This window comes from Idiotropiscis lumnitzeri, chromosome 9, assembly GCF_059441095.1.
Source record: "Idiotropiscis lumnitzeri isolate Australia: NSW breed Sydney's pygmy pipehorse chromosome 9, RoL_Ilum_1.0, whole genome shotgun sequence".
NCBI classification, from domain to species: Eukaryota; Metazoa; Chordata; class Actinopteri; order Syngnathiformes; family Syngnathidae; genus Idiotropiscis; species Idiotropiscis lumnitzeri.
Window position 1 is genome coordinate 10,381,690 of NC_142399.1, and position 23,031 is coordinate 10,404,720.

General features: G+C 43.0%; 2 protein-coding genes across 2 annotated transcripts in view; both read left to right on the top strand.

Annotated features, from left to right (window-relative positions):
- Positions 1-1,925: 1,925 nt before the first annotated feature.
- On the top strand, positions 1,926-7,156 carry LOC148330190 (ryanodine receptor 2-like). Its single transcript, XM_088305299.1, has 9 exons — positions 1,926-1,973; positions 3,071-3,190; positions 5,436-5,540; positions 5,586-5,759; positions 5,849-5,927; positions 6,003-6,115; positions 6,617-6,721; positions 7,058-7,079; positions 7,152-7,156. The coding sequence occupies exons 1-9, from the start codon at positions 1,926-1,928 to the stop codon at positions 7,154-7,156; spliced, it is 771 nt and encodes a 256-aa protein (XP_088161425.1).
- Positions 6,983-23,031, top strand: part of LOC148330191 (ryanodine receptor 2-like) — a 50,335-nt gene continuing 34,286 nt past the window's right edge. The window contains exons 1-33 of the mRNA XM_088305058.1: positions 6,983-7,079; positions 7,152-7,226; positions 7,711-7,867; positions 8,060-8,224; positions 8,356-8,477; positions 8,642-8,825; positions 8,930-9,065; positions 9,146-9,241; positions 9,356-9,474; positions 9,664-9,797; positions 12,440-12,681; positions 13,122-13,314; positions 13,408-13,627; positions 14,038-14,142; positions 14,270-14,373; positions 14,449-14,532; positions 15,111-15,270; positions 15,414-15,561; positions 15,706-15,914; positions 16,089-16,263; positions 16,357-16,565; positions 16,883-17,069; positions 17,294-17,426; positions 17,547-17,661; positions 17,880-18,040; positions 18,165-18,324; positions 18,454-18,540; positions 18,840-19,066; positions 20,272-20,485; positions 20,558-21,136; positions 21,887-22,087; positions 22,437-22,548; positions 22,694-22,834. Of these exons, the coding sequence (XP_088161184.1) occupies positions 7,156-7,226; positions 7,711-7,867; positions 8,060-8,224; positions 8,356-8,477; positions 8,642-8,825; positions 8,930-9,065; positions 9,146-9,241; positions 9,356-9,474; positions 9,664-9,797; positions 12,440-12,681; positions 13,122-13,314; positions 13,408-13,627; positions 14,038-14,142; positions 14,270-14,373; positions 14,449-14,532; positions 15,111-15,270; positions 15,414-15,561; positions 15,706-15,914; positions 16,089-16,263; positions 16,357-16,565; positions 16,883-17,069; positions 17,294-17,426; positions 17,547-17,661; positions 17,880-18,040; positions 18,165-18,324; positions 18,454-18,540; positions 18,840-19,066; positions 20,272-20,485; positions 20,558-21,136; positions 21,887-22,087; positions 22,437-22,548; positions 22,694-22,834 (5,350 nt within the window). The 5' untranslated portion in view covers positions 6,983-7,079; positions 7,152-7,155. The remainder of the gene's footprint in view (positions 7,080-7,151; positions 7,227-7,710; positions 7,868-8,059; positions 8,225-8,355; positions 8,478-8,641; positions 8,826-8,929; positions 9,066-9,145; positions 9,242-9,355; positions 9,475-9,663; positions 9,798-12,439; positions 12,682-13,121; positions 13,315-13,407; positions 13,628-14,037; positions 14,143-14,269; positions 14,374-14,448; positions 14,533-15,110; positions 15,271-15,413; positions 15,562-15,705; positions 15,915-16,088; positions 16,264-16,356; positions 16,566-16,882; positions 17,070-17,293; positions 17,427-17,546; positions 17,662-17,879; positions 18,041-18,164; positions 18,325-18,453; positions 18,541-18,839; positions 19,067-20,271; positions 20,486-20,557; positions 21,137-21,886; positions 22,088-22,436; positions 22,549-22,693; positions 22,835-23,031) is intronic.

Consider the following 23,031-nt stretch of genomic DNA (forward strand, 5'->3'; position numbering starts at 1 on the left):
CAAATCAGCTAGCCACATGGGGTCATTTAGTTCTTGCATAGGTTGTCCCTTTTCAGCCAAAAACTCACAGATTTGCTGCTTAAGAGAGTAGAAGCGCGACAGTGCAGAACCCCGACTAAGCCATCGCACGTCAGTGAAATAGACAACATCTCCATATTCTGCATGAACATCGCTGAGAAACTGTTGAAACTGGCGGTGGCATTGCGCTCTGGAGCGAATATAGTTAATAGCCTTTATCACCGGTTTCATAACATGTTCGTATTGGAGATGTTTGGCACACAGAACTTGCTGATGAATGATGCAATGGAGTTTTACAGCGCTACCCCCTTCTTCACTTACTTTGTTACATATTAGTGTCGCTAATCCACTTCGTTCGCCAGCCATGGATGGTGCGCCGTCCGTAATAATCCCAGAAATTTTATTCCACGGGAGTTTTAAGTCATCCACGGCAGCGCAAACAGAAGAGAATAGGTCTGTTCCTCTCGTTTGGGCTTTCAGGCTCTGCAGGTCAAGTAGTTCTTCAGTAACGTTCATTTCATTGTCCACTCCTCTCAAAAAAATAAGCAACTGGGCAGTGTCCGAGGCGTCTGTGCTTTCGTCGCAAGCCAGCGAAAAAAAAATCAAACTCCTTTCCTTGGACCCCCAATTGTCTTTTGATGTCTGACGACACTTCCTCAATCCTGCGTGCTACGGTGTTACGTGCCAGGCAAACTTTGGCAAACTCTTGCTGCTTCTCGGGACATATTTTCTTCGCCATAGTCATCATGCAGTCTTTGATAAATTCACCCTCGGTGAAAGGTTTGCAATGCTTCGCGATCAGTGTTGCTACCTCGTAGCTAGCTTTCGTGGCATTCTCATTTGACTCTCGGGCTCTTGCAAAATACTGCTGCTGTGAGAATAAACCCGCTTCAAGTTGCGCCAATTTCTTGCTGCGTTCCTCCCCGGTCAAATTGTCATACATGTCAGCGTGTTTCGTTTGGTAATGTCGTTTGACATTGAACTCTTTAAAAAGAGCCACGGTCTCTTTACAAATGAGACAGACACAGTTGTTACGTATTTCTGTGAAGAAATAGTCCAATTTCCACACATCTTTGAAGCGTCGACACTCGCAGTCAACTTTCCTTTTTTTGTTTATTGTCGCCATTTTATAAATTGGGGGTAAAGGTCACCCGGGCTGATGCCTTGTAGTGATACTGCCTCTAGTGGGTAAATTAAGAACAGCAGTTAGGAAGAGCGCGCACTCAGTACTGTATATGTGCGGGCCAGAATGTATTAATTTTATTACAGAGGCTGCGGGCCGGATTAAGTTTGACCCCGGGCCGCATTTGGCCCCCGGGCCGGACTTTGGACATGCCTGCTCTAGATAGATGATTATAGATATTTGCATTGATTTCCCCCTCCCCCTTTTTATTTTTAGCCACATCATACTTGAATAAGAGGGGAAAAACCACCAATAAGCGTGACCCCCCCCCCCAAAAAAAATATATATGTATATATATATATATATATATGTGTGTGTGTGTGTGTGCGTGTGTAAATTTTGATTTTTTGGAATGTTAAATTATTTTGTTTTGTTTTCATTGTATTTGTTCATTCAATTAAAAAAAGCTCCCACCATTTTTTCAACTCAATTATGAATAAAATTAAAAAAGGAACCATAATACAATATAAAATAAATTACAATTAAAAGAAAAATAGCTAGTGCTTTACACATAACATGTATTTGCCAATAATACAAGTAAGATTCGTTAGATTTCAATTTTTTGTTCCCGCCAATGTGAGCGACCGTCATGGCTTCCTTGTCTGACGGCCACGCCCACTTACAATGGACACACGGTATCCGCTAATAACTCACACTTGCTACTTGGAGCTTAACTTCTTCACTTCATCTCGCACTTTTACAACTGCCAGCAAGTTTGGAAATAATGTCGGACTCGGGCGACGGCGAAGACGACTTCCAGTTTCTACGAACTGTGAGTTATTCATGATAATTGTTAGCATAGCTTCGCAATTAAAGTCAATGACTGACAGTTAGCAACAGTTAGCAACATGTAGCTAAACAGCAACAGTGAGACTAAATGTCACCCCCCTCTCTGTTACTTTTAATATTTGAAAAGTTATTCGCAGTAATTTCCCAATTTCCATGAAGTGACATTCAACACTGCCTCCTCATGTACATTTGACTCACTAACCTTACATTCCATCATTGCTGCACGCCTTTATTATTATAACTCACATTTGGTTTATTGGAGAATACAATATTTCATCATTTCATGCACAGAATCCACACAATGAGTGCATTTCCCAGCCTTGTTTTTGCTTGGATTACCTCGGCACAGACCAACTTTGGTGTGACGCTATCACAGTAGTCCAGTTCAAACATGTTCTTATCTGAAAGGAGCACACTAAGTGTTATGGATGGGAGATCAGAAGCTTATGTACTGTAAGTCAGACTAGATTTGCACATTTATTTTAGTTGTCATTACAAACACCTAAAAAAGATCACTCATCTTTAATGAAAAGTGGATATAAGTTGATTTACGGGGAAAAAAATGTAACAGCAAATCAACCTACCCAAATGAAAACCTTGTTGGATGTGGTTATGCTTGATAACCATCTCAAGACCTAGCAGTATCTCCGCATTGGACAGTGTGTTTGACTGCTTGCAGAGTGCTGCTGATATGGGCAAGTGGAATGAGGGTATCTTCCCAATATGGAGCTACACAGCCTGGCCACTAAGAGGTGTTGGTGGTTCTGGCCGGACCGCGGTCATCTGCAGTCTCGCGCTAATGTTCCTTAAATAGATGCGGAAGGCCTGATGGCTTTCATGCTGTCCATTTGGTATTTGAATGAAGATAAGTTTGACAGAGGTGGCAGAGATTGACTGGAGACTCATTTTGTCCTGTCATTGTCAAAAGAGAGGTTTTCCACCCATCCAGTTGCCATTAGATCACATACACAGTTAGGCGGTCGCGTCCGCTCTCAAAACATCCATCACAGAAGCTGCTTGAACCCTTTGAATAATAGAATTTCACTACCATTTAGGACTGTATTTTGTTCCTTGCGTCAGGGTGATGAAGTGGTCCTGCAGAGTGTCTTCACCTCTCAGGAGGAACATGTGAAAGTTTGCCTGGCTGCTGAGGGCTTTGGTAGCCGGCTGTGCAGGCTGGAGGCCACCTCCAACTGCAAGGTAAAGCTAACATACTCCACCTCATTGCAGATATCTTTTCTTCCTTGCTCCACTCTGTCATCGTGTCTGGACAGAACTCCAACACACTGTCAAAAACAATTATTTATTGTTCACATATAGTCGTAGATTTAATACATTTTCATGTATTTTTGCTTTTTGTAGCGTGAATGCTGCCCCTTGTTGCCATGGTAACAAAGCACAAAGTAGTAAACTATTATGTCATTATTGATCCTTTGGGTACTTTGACAGAAATGTTCTATGTGTTTAAACTGTCCAAAAGTTGGCTATGGCAGTCATGAAGGGGAAGAAAAAGCCCAAGCCAGCAATAGTAAAACTATTTAACAAAACCTTAAAGTACGTAATAGGGCGGTCTGCAGTGTGTATGTAAATAACTGTCTCTTCCGCGTGTTTTAGTAGAAGGAATGCCGAGGGAATTAGTTGTTGACAGAAAAACTAATATAATCAATTTATTGTGCGGCAGTATATGCCACCTCGTGACCAAACGCTCCCCCCATTTCGATGTTCTCTGACTCCGTCTCTGGAGGCGGTATAAAGCCCGCATCAAAGCGACATCTGAGTCTGCCTCAGCCACAAATGTGCGCCAAGGCTGCCCCGCTTCCACATTACCTCTGTAGAAAGCCTTGACAGTCTGTGAAAAACATGAGAAACACTATCAGAACACGACGGGGCCGGAGGGAGCATACTGGCATTCATGTTTGACCGCAGGCTGACCTGGAGTGCGCCTTTTGAACCTCCCGGACTCCAAACACTTTCTCGAATCAGATACCGTAATAGACTATAGGAAAACTCAGCCAATATCCCACAGCTGGTAGATTTTGGGAATGGCGGCTTAGTAGCGTCGGGTTAACCTTGCTTTCGACACCTCGGAATGCTGGTGCGAGTAATGTGTTACTGAGAAGTATGTTACTTTCAAATCTGCACATTTTTGAGGAATGACTGAGCTAATGCTTCTTTTTCCCACACAATAGTTTTTACTAAAAGCTTTACGTTGAAGAATTTATTATCTTCTACCTGTGAGTAGTTATTTGCGAGCATAGCACCTTTTACTCACTCAGGCAGAGACGATGATTTGTTTGCAAGAAGCAGAGCTGAGATAGAATTGACATCTAAAATAAACAGTACGCTCTCTGCTTCACGTACGTAATGTATTTAAATGTAAAACGAATTCAGGAATAATCAAATAAAAAACTAGAGATGAAACCTGATACATTATAGAACACGTAAGAAATGGAAACTTTGGCATTGAACAAAAGTGAAATGCATCGTGGGGGTATTTTTGTTTGAGGGAGTGCATCGTTTTCAGCTCGTGTGTCCTTAAACAGCAAGAGGAAAGAGAGAGATTTGTGTTTTCAGGATCAAAGTACACTCACCATTTAGAATTTGCGTCAGATAAAAACAAAAATATTTCAGTTTGTTGCACACTCAATAAAGTGTTACCGACGTAGCTTCAAAAGCACTACCTGAAAGAAAAAAATGTATGCTTTCAAAGTCACACCCGACAAGCCTGTCTTTTAATTTTTTTTATTTTTAACTACGAGCAAATTTATGTTGCGTGGAATCCTGAAAAGGCTCAGTTCTTTTTAATAAGTCAAAAAGGTTACCTTTATTTTAGTTTTAATAAAAAAAAAAAATGTCAGCGTTTAGAAACTCCCTTCCAATCAACTGTCATTTTTGTCAAGCAGGTTGTCGTTATCTTCTGAATGTAACTTTTCATCTAACTAAATTACATTTCAAAGCAAGTACTCACGAAAGTAACTTAAGTTACTCTTTCAAGGTAACTCCGACAACACTCCCTAGGACAGGGGTGTCAAACTCATTTTTGTGGACGGGCCACATCGTAGTTGTGGTTTCCCTCAGAGGGCCGGTATGACTGTGAACCCATATAAATTGATTGGAAAGCCAGTTTTGAAATCAGAAGCTAGTAAGTAATTGGTCAACAATTTTTCAATTTATTTTAAAAGGGGAGGATTGGTAACAAATAAATGGCAATATCTCATATCTCAGTGTTGTTAAAAGTGAAGAAGATATCCTAGAAACAGGAAGTTGATGCAGATGATTTGCCCTTTGCGGGCCACATAAAATGAGGTTGCGGGCCAGATCTGGCCCCCGGGCCTTGAGTTTGACACAAGTGCCCTAGGAAGTGCTTTAAATGAGTGATACGTCTCCTTTAAAATAGTTTCCAGTGCATGCATTTCATACAACTTCTTTTTTTCCCTCCCAATAGAATGTTCCGCCAGACTTGTCCGTGTGCGGCTTCATCCTGGTCCAGTGTCTGTCTGTGCGAGCGCTGCAGGAGATGCTAGCACACAGCGAAAACCTGGTCGCAGAGGTTATCGCACACTCTCGCTTATCATTTCATTTCCACACACTGTAGATGCGGCGATGCGGGGGGGGGGGGAGTGCTTCAACCTTTCAACTCAATGAATGGGATCATGTACTCATATTTTCAATAAATGTGTGTCAATGTGCTTTGCAGGCAGCTGGGGGAAACCATCGCACCCTTTTGTACGGCCAGGCTGTGCTTTTCCAGCATTCGTACAGCGGCATGGTGAGTCATCGAGGTTTTCAAACAACATGGCGGCGGTTTGTTGTTGTTTTGCGCTGAATTATATCACCTGCTCTTCATTCTCCTTGTAGTATCTCAGCTGCTTGTCCACGTCGCAGTCCTCCTCTGACAAGCTCGCTTTTGATGTGGGCCTGCGGGAGGATAAAGCGGGTAGGTCATTTTAGGGAGGCCGGTGACATTCGACGTTTGATAGAATTGGACTTTTGCCTTGTGTTTGTGTTCCAGGCGAGGCCTGTTGGTGGACAGTGCATCCAGCTTCCAGACAGAGGTCAGAGGGAGAGAAAGTCCGCGTCGGCGATGACCTGATCCTGGTCAATGTGTCCTCAGAGAGATATCTGGTAAATCAGTGGACTTTCTAAAATGTTCCTTAATTTCCAGTAAGTATTATGAGATTTTTGTTATTCTAGTGCTTAGCGTGTCTTGACTGACAGTTCAGAGGTTCGGCTTTCAGCTCTACCGTTGTGGAGTTTGAATGATGTATTCAGCCAGTGAGGGAAAACAAGTTGTCACAGAAGCAATATACACACGCACGTGGATGGCGTTTTGGTTTTCCATTTCAGACATATGTGGAATATGAGGATCTATGAAGGTAGCATTTGGTGCAGATCCAGATGAGTGTTCTCTTCTGGCTTGTGTGACTCATTTGCCTCAATTCTGAGTTTGAGGACATTTTTTTTCAGTTTGTTTTTTATTTTTATGAATCGAAATGACCTTCTATCTCAGGTTTTCTCAGCAAAATCATCCAAACGGCGTTATAGAAAAATAAGTGGCCGGATTACCTTGTATTGCGGCATTTTATTTTATTTGATTTATTTCTTTATTTCTTTGTGGCTTTGCAGCACTTGTCCTGTGGCACGGCTTGTGACAACCGAGGCTTGGGTGACAGTCTGATTGTGGATGCAGCCTTCCGGCACTCCCTGTGGAGCGTTGCCCCCGTCTGCTCTGCAAGTGGACTTGCTCAAGGCAAACTTTTCTCTTCTTTGCGCTCTCGCCCTACTGAAACTTTAATGACTTGCTAGCATTCAAAAGTCCATGATTATTTAATCAGATGGTAATTGTTTTAAATGTTCCTAAGTATGACTAAATGCTGCTATTTAGGACTGGATGCAAATGCCGCGCCTGTGATTACTGAGATACACGAGGAGTAGTTTGCATCCTTGTTGTATTGAGCCTGTTTGAGCGGGGATGATATCGTCTGCTTCCAGGATACCTGAGGGGGGGCCACACACTCAGGCTTCTCCACAGCCACACCGACGCATGTCTGACTATTCCCGCGGCAGAGCGAGATGAAGTTCGGCAAAGGTTAGTTGCAAGGACTAATCTTCCCTGGCGTGTCATCCTGACAAAACGCCCTTGCTGTCTTTCTTCATCTAGGATAATGCAGTATGAGATTGGATCAGCGTGCAGACATGCCCGCTCACTTTGGAGGCTGGAGATCCTGCGTGTGGTGTAAGTAGAAACGGGCCCACAGGTATCAAATTGTGTTGCAGTATGTCTTTGTTCTCGGTTGGGATTGGTGTGCGGTCTCCTGTGATTTCAGCAATATAAAACTCAATGGGGAGGTTTTGGTACATTTCTTCGGTGGTGACGTAACCTGACAAAAGTTGCAAAGTGTTATACAAGTCCACCTCTTCTTCACTGTGGAATTCTTGTGGCATTATTTCACATCAACAGTGGAAGTCAGTACTTTTTTTTTTTTTTTTTTTTTTTAGACAATATTGAGGGAAAAGTTACGTTAGATACATTTAAGTCAGAATTTTTCATAAAAAAAAAAAATATGACTTAAATGCTTCGGTGCAGAAGGAAGCCCATCAGGTTCTTAGACCTTTGAAATAGAGTTTCGGGAAGATGACAAAAAGCATTTTGTCTTGGTCCAAGAAAATTATCAAAAAGCTGTTTAAATTTTGTAATGATTTGACAAATATTTCTCCAGGTGGAGCGGCCGACATACAAGCTGGGGGCAGCCCTTTCGACTGTGTCACATGACAACCGGTCGCTATCTGGGCCTGACAGACGAACGAGGCCTCCATCTGGTCGATCGGGACAAGGCCGACATCATCGCAACGTCCTTCTGCTTCCGGTCTGCCAAGGTGGGGGGATAAGTAATACTCTGCGCTTTCCCATAACTTGCAAATCTTTAGTGTTACGTTTAATAGAACGTTTAAACGATTACATTAATTATTTTTTTTCTAAATTAATCGACCGATTAATCACTTATCGGGATTTTATTCAGCCAAATATTGGAATGCGCATCGACCTAAATGTAATCAAACTGTCTTTAGGAAAAGCTGGAGTCTGGAACAAAGACTCAAGCGGATGGCATGGGATCCCCAGAGATCAAATACGGAGACTCCGTCTGTTACCTTCAGCATGTCGACTCTGGCCTGTGGCTCACCTACCAAGCGACTGATAGCAAGTCGGCGTGTATGGGAGGAGCTCAGCGAAAGGTAAAATCACATTTTTAAATCTGGCTACGAAAGAGGCTCACTTCTGGTTGTGTAATATTTGGGAAATTATACCGGTTTAAAAGACAGAAACGTACCTGAGGAATTCATCTTCAGTGATGTTTTTTTTCCAGGCTATCTTGCACAGTGAGGGTCATATGGACGACGGCTTGACGCTGTCTCTGTCTCAGAGGGAAGAATCTCACACTGCCAGCCTCATACGGAGCGCAACGCTCACCTTCACGACTTTGATCAGGTACGGGACACCACTCACGCATCCCATACAATGCCTCATGCTTAGAGGAGTCGTTATGCTTAAAATGAATAAATAAAAAAAAGCTTTTCAATAATTATAGCACCCTCTTTTCTTTCAGCCAAATGTGTGATTTTTTTTTTTTTTTTTTTTACCTTTTCTTCCAGGGAACTTAATTCCTGTAAGGAGCAAGAAAACTTTCAGCCGATCATTTCACCTGTGGCGATTGTGACTCGCGGCCTCCAAGACCTAATAAACTTTTTCCACTCGCCACCGGAGGAGCAGAGCCACGAAGCTCGACAAAACAGCCAAACCGCATTAAAAAGTCGGCAGGACATGTTTCAAGAAGAGGTAGAAAAAAAAAAGCAATAACAAAATGACAAAACAAGTGAGCTGGAATAAATTGGCGCAATGCAATGTTTGATGCATTTTTAATGTATGCTTGCTTCTCTCAGGGAATGGTGGAGTTGGTATTGGAATGTATCGACCGTCTACATCAGGATAGTCACACTTCGCATCTTGCTGAGGTTACGCCGAATGGTGCTGGAGAAAATTGGGAGAGCATCCTTGGGCATTTTTATGAGCTTTTGGGTAGCGCAAGTTTTTGGAATTTTAAGCAATCCTTCTCTAAAAATCAGGTGTTTATAATTTTTTTTTGTCTGTGTGCTCAGCCTCGCTTATTAGGAGAAATCGGGCAAACTGTGCTCATTTCTCTAGTTCACTCGATTGGCTCATTAGCAGACTGGACGGACTTGAGGCTTCTTCTGGTGGGTAAATCGCTAATTTACAAACCTTTTTTTTTCCCCCCACAAAGTTTTGATACACCAGACATAACACATACTCAATAATTCATATCTCGATTTTACCTGTGTCTTGCGCAGGAGTTTTGGAGGTTCTGCACTGCGTTCTGGTGGAAAGCCCCGAAGCACTTAATGTCATCAAAGAGGGCCACATTCAGTCGATCATCGCTTTTCTAGACAAGCATGGACGCAACCACAAGGTATGGTTCGCTCGTTTGTTTTTTGCTTGAAAACAGAAAACTTGATGAGGCAGTGCTTCCCAAACTTTTTGTGTCCAGGGAGTCCCGGCGTAAGCATTTTCATATTTTTAATGAAAAAAAATGTTTTTGATTGACAAATTGATTTCATGATGCTGTTGCTGGGTCAAGTGTTAACAGGTTGCCTTTCAGGTGCTGGAGGTGCTTTCTTCTTTGTGCGTGTGCCATGGCGTTGCTGTGCGCGCCAATCAGAACCTCATCTGTGAAAATCTGCTGCCCGAAAGAGACTTGCTGCTGCAAACGCGTCTGGTTAATCAGGTCACCAGGTACTCATGTCAACATTCTTGCAAAACTTTAATTATCTATTTAAGTGTGATTCAGTTATCCATTTCATTACATAGGAATACTTGTGTTGAAAAAAAAATTGAAAGGGTGGGCCTGTTTCATGATTGGACGCCATGCCCCATTCACAGCAGTTTCAGCTGTGAGTCCAACTTTTGTTACCTTCACAACTTGGTGAGAGCCCAGAAATTAGGGGAGAAAAAAAATCACTTTCTCTAATGGAAGCAGCATTTATACACTACACCAGCGGTTCCCGACCTTTTTTGTCTTGTGTACCCCGTTGAAGCCTGTCGTCACTCAAACGTATTGTGGATTCGGCATAACACAACCCATTAGTAATTGAAAATCGTTTTATTTTGTCTCCTTGGTTTCACATCAAATGTAAGAGAATGGCGTTAAAAACAAATATGTAATATAAATTAGAAATAATATATATATATATATATATATATATATATATATATTTTTTATATTTATATTTTTAACTTTTAACATTCAACACAAAAATTAGCCCTCATTTGAATAAGTCCCCTTTAAACAGACATTTAAACTTTAATTATCAAGAATCCCATGGAAACAATTTGCAGCGCACGGCACATGCAGACCATTTTATTGACAGACTTATAAAACGACAAGATATTTTCTGATCATCCATCTTTTCATTCTCTGAACCTTGGAAATAAAATATGAAATATTTGCACATAGACGTTGTGATGTGCTCGTGTGCCACTAGGGGCACTGGTACCTTTGGTTGGAAAACACTGTTGGCAACTTCACTGAACAGTCAAGTACGTGCCGCTTATCATGAGCAAATATCTGTGCATCCGACAAAAAAAGTCAATTAAAAAATGTCCCTTTTTAAAGGAAAATACTGAATTGGCGCTTTCGGAATGGCAGCAGAATCTGAGCCTCGAAGCTCAAATCGCACAAGTCAACTCCGATTGAAAAATAAGCCTCGAAGAGGCCAATTAGTAGTGGATACACACTTGAACATTATTTATTTATTTGTCAAGGTGAGGCCGTTAAGAACAGGTTCTCATTTCCAACGCCGGCCTAGCAAAACCTTCATTTTATTGACCTCATATAGTTTAGCAGCAAAGTTTCGTTCAAAACTTGTTGGCCTGGTCTCGTTGTGAATTGTGTCCTCCGCAAGTTGCTGTCAATGAGGGAAATCCACCTCCTCGTTGTCCATATCAGCGACAAATCGCTTCCTTAAACCTGCTTTGCACATTCCATCACGCTGATTCATATGATTCGTATGAACTCAAATGAAAAGAATCCCCGCCATACTTTATGGATGATCTGAATGTTTTTTGTCGGTGAGTAAGGCTTTTCATAAGCAATTCATCAGGGCATCAACACGGCAACTCAGCCTTGCGTATGCTTGCGCCTTGATTCTTCTCCCTTTGAGCGCGACGCCACCGGTAGCCTTGACGACAACAAAACACCACACTGAAGTCTGCCGCGTGTCGCGTGGAGTGGATTTCGCCTGCGTCTCTCATCTATTTGCCGCGCATGGCTTATCATCCTTGAAGTTTTCTATTTGCGTGTGATACTTGAGCATTCTCGGCTCCGCGCCACTTCTCTATTCACCGCTGCTCTTCAGTTAATGATTAATTACTTGTCTCCGTCGGTGTCTCCGTTTCTTGTTTTAAATTGAGAATCAGCCCCACGCAGATGTCTCCTCCGATGGCACTTTGGGGAAAAGTTGCTCCGCAGTGTGAATGTTAATCATTGGCATTTTCGCCTTTTACATGCTATTTTTCTTTCTAAACTTCTGACTGGATGTGGCGCTGTCATCTTTTTAGACATTCTCTTCTCCTCCTTTTTCTTTGCCGCCGGCGTTTTTAGTTTGAGGTTGTCGTTCCATCTGTCCTCCCATTTTTCAGCAGCGCCTTAAAAAAACCGTCGTCACATTTAGAACGTTCGTTCGGAGTCAAGCGAAGACGTGATTGGTAGTTAGAGATGTCGAAATACAATAGGCATTGTATTCATTTAACACCCTTCCATTTTTTTATGGTCTGCTATTTCATTCGGATTAACAGGTTGATGCAAGGTACATCCATCAGTGGTCTGTAAATATTCATTGAGCACACATAGACAAACGTATAGACTCACACTAATGGGCAATTTAGAGTCAATGACCCGAAGATGAGCCACACGTCAAACTTATCACACTTTAATGTGATCATTTTCACATTAGTGTCACGTTTTGATTGGGGGGGATTCATGGCTTAGCTTCACACAACAGGTGAGTCATAATTGGTCGTTATTTGAGCTCGAGCAACTGTGATGTCATTTTCGGTCAACAGAAAGTTTCACAGTTTTTGGGGGGGGGGTTGACTTCCCCTTTAAAGTGGAAGAACCACATTTGAGCACTTCAAACTTGATATGTGTAGGGCTCTCACATAACATCCGGTGAAGGTTTTGCGATGTGAAGGATGGATTGCCCAATAATTGTGTTCATATTTCTCTTTCATCTTCCTTCCGCATTTAAATGATTTAAAGGGCACGTTTATATCTTTGATAGAGAAAACTTGCTGAATACATTTGAGCAATATTCACCTCCTGTCACTCTCCTTTTATCTGCTCCTTTTTCTGTCCTTTGCTCGTAAAAACACCAAAGCATGAGGCCCAACATCTTCCTGTCTCCGGGGGAGGATTCGGCACAGCCGCGCCGGTGGTATTACGAGCTGGTGGTGGATCACGTCGATCCCTTCCTCACGGCGGAGCCCACGCACCTACGCGTCGGCTGGGCTCAAATCGACGGCTACCAGCCCAGGCCCACCGGAGGAGACGGCTGGGGGGGCAACGGCGTGGGAGATGACCTCTGCTCCTTTGGATTTGATGGGCTTCACTTATGGTCAGGTGGGATCACATTCAAGTCGCATGTTATGTGTTTTCTTCACAATTAAATTATGGATTTACATGGATGTTAAATGTCACACTTGGTGGGTGGGCGGGCACGAGATTATTTCATATTTAATATAATACAGAATGTAGGGCTGTGCAGTTATTCCAAATTCAATTTTATTTATTACACGCAACGATAAAAAAATGGCATAATCGTGAAAAATAAAATAAATAAATCATAATAATAATTTTTAAAAAAAGAAATTTTTATATTTGCACATTTTTCAAAACGGGCTCCATTAAGCAGGTTCGGAGGTGGATTTCTCGTACCACCATAATAAGGTAAGCGGATTTGAATCGTAAATTAGAAAGCTAATATTGCTAAGATTGTTATTAGTGATATTTTTGCTCGACTGCGTCCTCTGAATAACGCCACCATTGTCTCGCGCATTCAGGTTGCGTGGCCCGCAGAGTGCGCTCACCCTTTCCTCACCTTCTGACCGATGAAGATGTGGTCAGCTGCTGCCTGGACCTCAGTGCTCCCTGCATCTCATTTCGGGTCAACGGTCTCCCTGTGCAGGGCATGCTAGAGAACTTCTGCTTCGATGGACTTCTTCATCCCGTCGTCAGCTTCTCACCTGGAGTCAAGTTAGTCCTGCCAATGTTCAGCTTTTGATTGACACCCCATTATGACATGTAAATCCTTTTTTTTTTTTTTTATTTTTTTTGGGGGGAAACAAGGGTTCGGTTTCTGTTTGGAGGGGAACAAGGGGAGTTTCGATTCCTTCCCCCGCACGGTTTTGTGCCATGTTCTGAGGCTCTGCTCTCGAAGGTCAAGCTGAAGGTAGAACCGTGCCATAAGTACCTCTTGGATCGCAAAGATGGGATACGAGATCTGATTGGCCCGTTTGAGCCCATCAGTACGGTTACTTTCTCTCCCTCACCGGTCGACATCAGCAAGGTAAAGTTCTATAGAGGCGTGTTGGATATTTTATAATGTACAGTGTGTTCCAGAAAATGTAGAACAAGAAAAGATTTATTTGCCAAACTTCTTGCAACAAATTGAAATGGATGGAGATTTCACAAGTGAATTCACAAAGCTTCGCAAATATTCAAATATGCACACTGCGTGTGACACGACATGTTTTCCTTTCACGCCCAAATCTCCTTTCCAGTTGGTGCGTTTTTATTTCATTACCTCCAAAATGCACACTGCTCACTCTTGGTGTGTTCATGCATATTCTAACACACAAAACACCTTTTAATCCTGGTAAATTTCTTTCTTTACCTGAAAAGATAAAGGTGAGTTGCTTTTTACACATCTATACTGTTACGAATTTAAAAATGTTTTCATCTGCGTTACCTCAATAGGTGGAACTCCCTCTGCAATTAGAGGATATCCGAGATAAAATCGCTGAGAACATCCACGAACTCTGGGTAATGAAAAGGGTTGATCTCGGATGGTCTCAAGGAAATGTAAGAAGGGAACACAATACGAATATTTCTTGAACTACACTGTATTAATCAAAGGAAAATATTGCCTTGTTGGCATAAGTTTTCGCTTGCAGTGTGAAATTATTATCGGAGTTTTCATCAAACACAGGAGCGAGACGACGAGAAGCTACTCGATCCCTGTCTGGTGGAGTTTTCCAAGCTGCCCGATCAGGAGAGGAACCAGAACCTCCAGACTGCCCAGGACATCCTCATGTGGGTTCTGTCACCTCCACGGCAAGTTCGTTTACATTCTGGATTTAACGAAATCTACATGCGAATTTTCTGCAGGACTCTTCTCGCTCTTGGTTTCCACATTGGCTTAAATGATGAATGTACACAGGATCGCATCCACTTCATGCGACTCTCCAACAGGTATGTAATTTTTTTTTTTAATGTAACTCCTCATTTATGTCTCTAGTCGTGATTAATTTATCCAACTTCACTTAATGGTAGAAAATGTTTTTTTTTTTTTTATTCAAATAATCTTTGCAAGCAATGTCATTTGGGCAGAAAAATCAAACGGCTGACCAATTTAATCGACTTTTATTTGCTGTTTTGATGTGTTTATTAGTTATTTATTTATTTATTATTTTTTGCGATTAAACCTACCTCGGGATTGGTCCCCTTGTGAGCGTTTAGGCGTGAGTTGTGGCCTACAGCATCTCCTTGTTAGTGTCAGCATTTTGCATTTTTGTGTGTGACTTCTCATTCCGTGCATCAGTGACTGTGGCTCTCCTTGCCCACATATGAGGGCATTACTCTCTTAATTGCTAAACAATCTTTTTTCCCTTTGCTTGAGCAATGTTGTCTAAAACCTTGTTGAAAAGCAAATTTCGACTCAGTACACAGCAAAAGTGACGGCTCATTGTTTGGAAATGTAAACTTTGTGCGTTGGCGCAATAAAAGTTGCTGCCACTGCTTTTTTTTTCGTAATCTGCGTGGTCTCCAAGGTACCAGCAGCCAGGTGGCTACAGACCAGTTCCGGTAGATGCGAGCCAGGTTTTCCTAAGCCCCGCCCATGAGGAAGCGGTCAACTTGCTGGCAGAGAATGAGCACAACGTTTGGGCCAGAGAGCGTATCAAGCAGGGATGGACTTACGGCGCTCAACAGGTTTGTGTTATGTGCTGTGATGGGGAAAGGGAGAATCACATTTGAACATCTGTGTGCAGTCGTAATCACATTTTCACAGCACCAGTATTCTCTGGCAATACAAATGTTGATAAGGTTTCCTATTTTTTGCACTTCCAATTCAGGAAGGCAATTCAAAGAGGAGCCCAGACCTTGTGCCCTACAGCCTGCTCGATGAGAGGAGTAGAAAAATGGGAGAAAAAAATGTCAAGGAGTCAGTTTGCGCCTTGTTGGCCTACGGTTACCGTCTGGAGACCCTCCACCAGGAAAATAGTAAGTTTCAGAGATATTGCGGCCACATTAAGATGAGATCAGATAAACGTGAATGAACTAATAACTTTTTTTTTTTTACATTGTCACAATCCTGTTACAAAAAGCCCCGCATCTAACGTGTCCTTTTGTCTTGACTTCTTGCAGTCATGTTATCAAACGGCTCCTTCTTCTCTCGTGAAAAGTGCAGAGTGTTCCGAGCAGATAAATCTTTCGCCGTGACTCGAGGGAAGTGGTACTTTGAATGCGAACTAGTCACTGCGGGCAAAATGCGAGTTGGCTGGGCCAGGCCTGGATGCAGCCCTGATAAAGAGTTGGGCTCAGATGACCAGGCGTTTGTGTTTGATGGATTTGAGGTGAGGCTTCAATAATCGTAACACTCCCCACCTGATCATTCTTTGACACCTTTAAAGTACAGTGTGGCTTTTTTTGGGGGGGGGAATCATTCAGTAATAAAATCTGAATGACTCATGTTGTTTCTTGACATGACTGACGCAAAAGCCGCCCTCCGTCTTTCCTGATTCTTACAGGCTCGGTGGTACCATCAGGGCGGAGAGCCTCTGGGACGTTCCTGGCAACGGGCGGATGTGGTGGGTTGCTTGGTGGACATGACTGAAAACACCATGATGGTCACGCTCAACGGAGAGTTGCTGTTTAATGACCGAGGATCAGAGCTGGCTGCAAAGGATTTTGACGTCAGAGATGGTAATTATTTCATGAAATTTTTTTTTGCACTGAATGTTCTTAGCCGTCAGGCTCGGAAATACATGATTCTATTTTCTCTTCTTGACATTTGAGGCCTGCTCCCCGTGGTCAGTGTGGGTGTGAACCAAGTGGTGAGGCTGAACTTGGGCCGCCAAGAGGGCTCCCTGCAGTACTTTAGTGCGTGCGGTCTACAGGAGGGTTATGAGCCTTTTGCTTTCAATATGGCTCGAGAGCCTTCCCTGTGGATGAGCTGGAAGCAAGCACAGTTTAAATCCATACTCCCAGATGATCCCAGCTTGCAGGTTGGTGCGCACAGACTTTAGGCTGCTTTTTTTTTTTTTTAAAGCCGAGCTAGTGACGATCTGGGTGGAAAACCTGAACGGAAAAGGTTCTTAAATAAAAAGATTTACTTGGTTGTTTCATTTCATACTTGATGGATTGGCCAGCAATCCAGAGACCCAGCTTGGTCTATCCAAGCCTTTCAAAAGTCAATTTTCCATACTGTGTCCACTTTAAGATGACGCAAGTTTCGACAAGCCTCTCTGGGAGCCTGTGTTGTTCTCGCCACTGGTTTATTGACAAAGCTGATCCTCTATATCCTGTTTGCATCTCATTCAAGGTCAATAGAGTCAGTGGCTCAAATGACTCCTTATCGAGCCTGCGGGTCTCACAACGTTTGCTGGCACACCACGGCGGAGGCAGCGAAATGGGCTTTTACCGTCTCGGCATGTCCATCCAGTGTGCTGCCGTCCTCAGCAGCCCGGTGGGGGGAGTGCTGCCAATGGCGTCCAGCTCTTTTTCTCCAGGTTTGCATAGTGGGACATCAGATCACAAAATAGGATACTCAAATAACCCCCATAAAATACCTATCGTGCAGAAAATGGATGGGCAGTTATCAAAAATGTTAACTGAATTCTTCGAGATATCCGCCTTCGGTTATTTGCTGTTCATTACCTCCCGACCTTGGAAGAATCGCTCTGCTTCTGCTCGCCGCGGGCCCTGCTGCAATTAATTCATGTGGTCCTTTTAGGAAGGAGAGAGCAGGAGGAGGTGGACTCTGACTTTGAAGTGTTGATGAAGTCGGCCCACAGCTTTGCTGGTTCAAGAGAAGAGCTTGAGTACAAGGATCACGGTCAAGACAAAACGTCGCGACTGAAACAAAGGTAGGCTGTGGAGAAAACGCCAATAATTGGTGCTGCGTTGCAGTCACCTGATATTTCAAAGCATAAAAGCTGCGACGTGAAGACTAAAAAGCATGATACAGTTGAAGGTGTTCTTTGAAGGTTCATGCTGAAGCGAACCAAACCGGGCCTGGTCAGCAGCAACTCCTCTGCTCGGCTCCTCGAGGACGTCCTAGTTGACAAAGATAACGCTGATCACCTCATTCAGTCCACCGGAGTAAGACCCGAATCGTCTCGTCTTGCTTCAATCACATTGATGACTATGCTTGCAGGAAACGAACACATTTCTGCACTGCCACACTAACAATTTGCAATCTTCGACCCACAACTGCACGTGATGCTTTTTAAAACAGAATGATTATTTTGAAACTCGCTTTGACTCGATCAGGATTCACCTCCCCTGACAATGAAACCAAGTGATTTTCTCTTTTTCAGTATTACTACTCAGTGAGAGTTCTTCCAAACCAGGAGCCTTTCAACGTGTGGGTGGGATGGGTGACCCCTGATTTTCATCAACATGACATGACGTTTGACAGTGACGATAACCTGACAGTGACTGTCACCCTCGGAGACGATAGTGGCAAAGTCCAAGAGAGGTTAGTGCTTTGTAGCCAGCGTTATAAATGATTTAATCACCGAGTGCCATATTCACAATTTTACATTTTCGGTGTAACTTAGCGAGCAACTGCCTTACAATGACAGTCCTCTCAACACCCACAGTGTGAAGAGGAGTAACTGTTACATGGTCTGTGCCGGTGAGGCGACAGGTTTGTCTCGGAGCCGGAGGAGTGCTGGGTTGGAAATTGGTTGTTTGATTGACACGGCCACTGGGCTGTTGACGTTTACCTCCAGTGGCGTGGAGATGTCTACCTTCTACCAAGTAGGCTACACAGCAAAACGGGGACTCTTATTCTTACTCGACTCTTATGATTTATTCACGGCATGTTGTGATATCTTTTTGCATTATATTAAAATTAACTAGTGAGTTAAATGTTGTTTCATGAATCAGGTCGAGGCCAATACAACGTTGTATCCTGCTGTTTTTGTCAAGCCCACCACCAGCAACATGTTTCAATTTGAACTGGGACGCATTAAGGTAAAACGCTTATTGGTTTGTAAGGAATTGTGGAAAAGACAATATCACACACCGCTAATCAACCCTAAGATGATTTGTGCCAGATTTTTATCTACATTTGGCAGCAGCCTGATTCAGAAATAAAGATATTTGATTCCCTCCATTTATGCTGCCATGACTCATATCCCAATTGTGCCACTTGAAGTGTAATTCTGGCACATCTGAATAGAAAACGATTGCCGGTTACCTTGAAAAGTTTTAACACATCACTGTAATGAAATCATAACAATTCCTTTTAATTCGTTTTGCCATCCACCTAGAATGTGATGCCGCTGTCGGCCGGCTTGCTTCGCAGCCTCAGAACCACTTCGGCACCTCAATGCCCGCCCAGGTTTCAGGTGCAGTATCTGAGGCCAGTCTCGTGGACACGAGTGCCGGACAGATCACTGAAGGTGATGGTCGACCGTCCTGATGAGCGCCACGGCTGGAGAGTCCAATGCCTTGAGGCGCTTCAAGTCATGACGCTCCAAATCCCAGATGAAAGCAGGTCGGATGAAATTCTAGAACTCACTTAATTAAATGGATCTGCTGGGTGATTAATCAATGTATGGATAAATTATTATTTGGGTCAGAACTATTATTATTATTATTATTTTTAATCGTCAGAGCGGCTTCTGTAGTTCGATGTGCGTCCACCCTTAAATGTTAATCAAAAGAAGCATTTTTTTGCAGTCTTTTAAAATTGGTTTCATCCTTGCAGCGTATGACAATGAGCGAAAAAAAAAAAACCACATTCAAAGGTGTTGCAGCCGATGGGAGCAGGTTGTCAATTATTCCAACTTTTGAAACGAAGACATGCAGCAGCAAACGTTGCGCAACCCAGGAGAACAACGGAAGGGAGCCTGAAAACTCCTCCTAAGAAACACACATTGTTGCATACGACTAAAAAGGAAGGCAGCCGCTGGACGTGGTGCCCCTGGTAATACGTTGTAAAAGCAGTCATTTACCCGCGTTCTGAGCCACTTCAATAGTGGGAGCAGCGTGAAATAAACTCCCCACGGCTGAGTGATACAGCCAAGAAATACTTCTCTATCCTTGTTACAAGTGCCACAATAGACATGGAGGAATTGTTCTAGGTATGCGTTCAATTCATTTGCCTTTACAAAGTTTTTTTTTTTTTTTAAATTAAAACTAGGCACCTATCGAGATTGTGCTCTGCACAGGATTTTGTTAACATTTTCAGGCAGGCACACGAATGAGTTTTGGATGGACGGAGCACCTTTATTCAAAGCGCTTTGTGACAGCTCCAGCTGTTGTGAAATGTGCTATAGAAATAAAGTTGTATTGTGTTTTGTTGTTACATTATTACATGAATCCAAAGGAAATATTTTTACTTTATTAATGTTATTTAAAATGTTGTACTAAAGTGTATCAAGGATGATGCACTTTTATTTTCAATACAATAATAAATAACATTTCTCTGGATATTGATAAAGTTAATGCTGAAATAGAAAACATTTTAAAAGCCTGCGTTTGGTTTGACGATTAAAAGGGGAAAAAAAATCCAAAAAGCAAAACTTGTTTTTTTTCTATTTATTGAAGGGAAAACAGAACTTGGAAAAAAAAAAAGCCATTCGTCTCAATGGGATTTATTTTCTGGTTAATCATCAATTTTATTTGATTCAGTTTAAATGCCACATTGCTCAGCTTTAATCTGCTCACGTCGCCATATTTTTACATTTTCTGACAAAGGTGCGTGGACATTTTGGAGCTGTCCGAGCTCGATGACATCTTGACCTTTCAGTACCACACCCTCCTCCTTTACTGCGCTTTATGCGCCCTGGGCAATGCAAAAGTGTGCCACGCCATCTGCAGTCACGTTGACCAGTCGCAGTTCCTTCACGCCATTCAGAATCCTCAACTGCCTGGCCCACTTCGCTCGGCGTTTTATCAGCTTCTTGTACAGGTCAGCTCATGCTTCACCTCATCCTTCAATTTGGAACACATGGTCTCTCAGATGGATTTTTTTTTTCTTTAGGTTCACCTCAGCAGCCATGCCTCTGCACGTCTCATGATGCACCACGAATACATCGTCCCTATGTCAGACCAAACTAGTGACATCACCCTTTATCCAATAAACTACGACACTGGGGGAAAATGTCCACTTCCTCTATGCATCCCGAGCATTAGCGGAGGCGCTTCCCTGAAACCACAAATGCGGTTCTCCAGGCCTTGTTTTGTCAGCACTGATGTGATGGGACGGGAAGTAACCTGCAGTGGCAGTCCTGAAATCCCTCTGGGAATTCTGAAGAGCCTGACCGTGGAGATGCTGACTGCAGCGGTGTGGGCTGTGCATCGCGGTGTCAGGGACCCTGTAGGTGGCAGTATGGAGCTTCTACTGGTTCCCCTTTTTAAGCTGTTCCACACTCTTCTGGTAGTGGGGGTCCTGACTGATGAGGACTTAGTAAAAGTTCTCAAACTAATTGAACCTGGAGTCTTCGCTGCAGAGGTAGAAATGGAAGAGGAGGAAGAAGCTGCAAGAGAGCTGGGAGATCATTTACATTATCCCAAACAAGGACTGCTCCAAATGAAGCTTCCAGAAACGGTCAAACTTGAGGTGATTGCAGAGAGTGGAATTTGCTTTGCATGCATAGTGTTACAGATTCCTATGAAGTGCCACAAACGCACACTCATCAAAAACAAAAAATACTCCACATACCAAAAAAGTCACCCAAAAACCTCTCCCATGCCCCAGAAAACTCTCATGCTTGCCCTCAAAAAAAAAAAAAAGTCTAAGAAAACTCACAGGCCAAAACTCTGACAAATACCAAAAAACCTTTCTTGCGCTCACCCCTCCAAAAAACAAAACAAAAACATTTTATCTTTGGAACCAAGGGGGGAAAACACACAAGAAGACACAAACACAGCCAAGAAACTCACACGTACCAAATCTCACTCTGAAAAAAAAAAATTTTGCTTCCACACAACAAATACACCCACCAAGTCAACACACACACACACACCAGCACACCCCAACACACAGAGGAATCAAAACCTATTTTATGCCAAAAACCTCTCAAGCACACTCGAAACTTCTCACACACCAAAAAAGTCTCTCATGCACACTAAAAAACATTTCTCCCACACCAAGAAACCTCCCTCTCATGCTAAAACTCCTCTCACGCAGAATAGGCACACAAAAATTGCTCTCACTCGGGCACCAAAAAAAAACAAACAAACTCACAGTTGTTGTTCCCTACACCAAAATAAAAAAAAAGGAAAAATGTGTCACATAGGAGGAAAAAATTGTCACATTCGTACACAAGACAACTACTATATTTGTCCCTCTCTCTCTCTTTTTGTCCAGCTGTGCAACGTGCTGACCTACCTGTGCGACATGCAGGTGCGCCACAGGGTGGAAGCTGTGGTAGCCTTCTCGGAAAACTTTGTTGGCCAACTGCAGGAGAACCAGCGCTTCCGCTACAAGCAAGTCATGCAGGCACTCAACATGTCCGCCGCCCTCACCGCCCGCAAGACCAAAGAGTTCCGCTCGCCTCCGCAAGAACAGGTTCTAACTTAACCGTCTCTAACAATGACCCCTTTTCAAGTCACGGGCGCCACACTTAAAAATACTTCTCGTTGCCTATGTTATATTTTCAACTTGGGTTCTCATATTCAGGCTGTACGTTTTTTCAAATGGTACATTATGAATAAATTATAACTACTATTTTTCTTAATTATAAATGAAAATTTAACAAATTTTAATGTTTAGGTCACATGATTTTCAAATTCCAAATTGTAAATACAGTTAATTATTACACAATATCTCACTACTATTTTTAAAATATTTTTTCCAAGTTGAATGTTACAAGGTGTCACTTATTGTCACGTTGACATTTTTCATCCTCATGCCTCAGATCAACATGCTTCTGAGCTTCAGAGATGGCGACCAGCAGAAGAACAGTCCGTGTCCTGCGCAAACCCAACAGCTCCTGCGAGACTTTCACCAGCTCCTCATCGTCCACTGCGGTCGGTTCTCCATTAGCATTCCGCTGCATTATTGTTCGTCCTCACTGAGCCCATAAAACTCAGTGAGCCGAGAAGAAGCTCTGAGAAGACACTTACTGTGATTATCTGCCAGTGAGCTTCATTTTATTTTACTGCTTTTGCACAGGCATTGAATCGGACGGCGCCTTGGAAGTAGCCGAGTATAGTGAAACATCGGTAAAGGATCAACTTTTAAGCCTGGTGGCGAGAGTTTTCGGAATGAAGAGGATGCCCGCACAAGTGGAGGATAATCGACCACCGACTCCCAGTAAGTACTCATACAGCAGCAATGTAGTTATTTATTGTTACAAGTCGTGGCCCTCGCCACTGCTTCAACGTCTTCACAAATTATGCGCCACAACAGTACATTGCAGCTCTGCTTACCTTTTGGCTTCTACATGATAGTAGCCTTGGGAGATGCGGGTGATTCGGAAAGTCCTGTCAGACCATGGTTTGTATGTGGCA

Excerpts from the sequence above, each read along its gene's own strand:
- LOC148330190 (XM_088305299.1), top strand. The coding sequence starts at position 1,926 with ATGTCGGACTCGGGCGACGGCGAAGACGACTTCCAGTTTCTACGAACT. Across the intron at positions 6,116-6,616 it reads TGTCCTCAGAGAGATATCTG|CACTTGTCCTGTGGCACGGC; the intron begins GTAAATCAGTGG and ends GTGGCTTTGCAG. Across the intron at positions 6,722-7,057 it reads GCGTTGCCCCCGTCTGCTCT|AGCGAGATGAAGTTCGGCAA; the intron begins GCAAGTGGACTT and ends TTCCCGCGGCAG.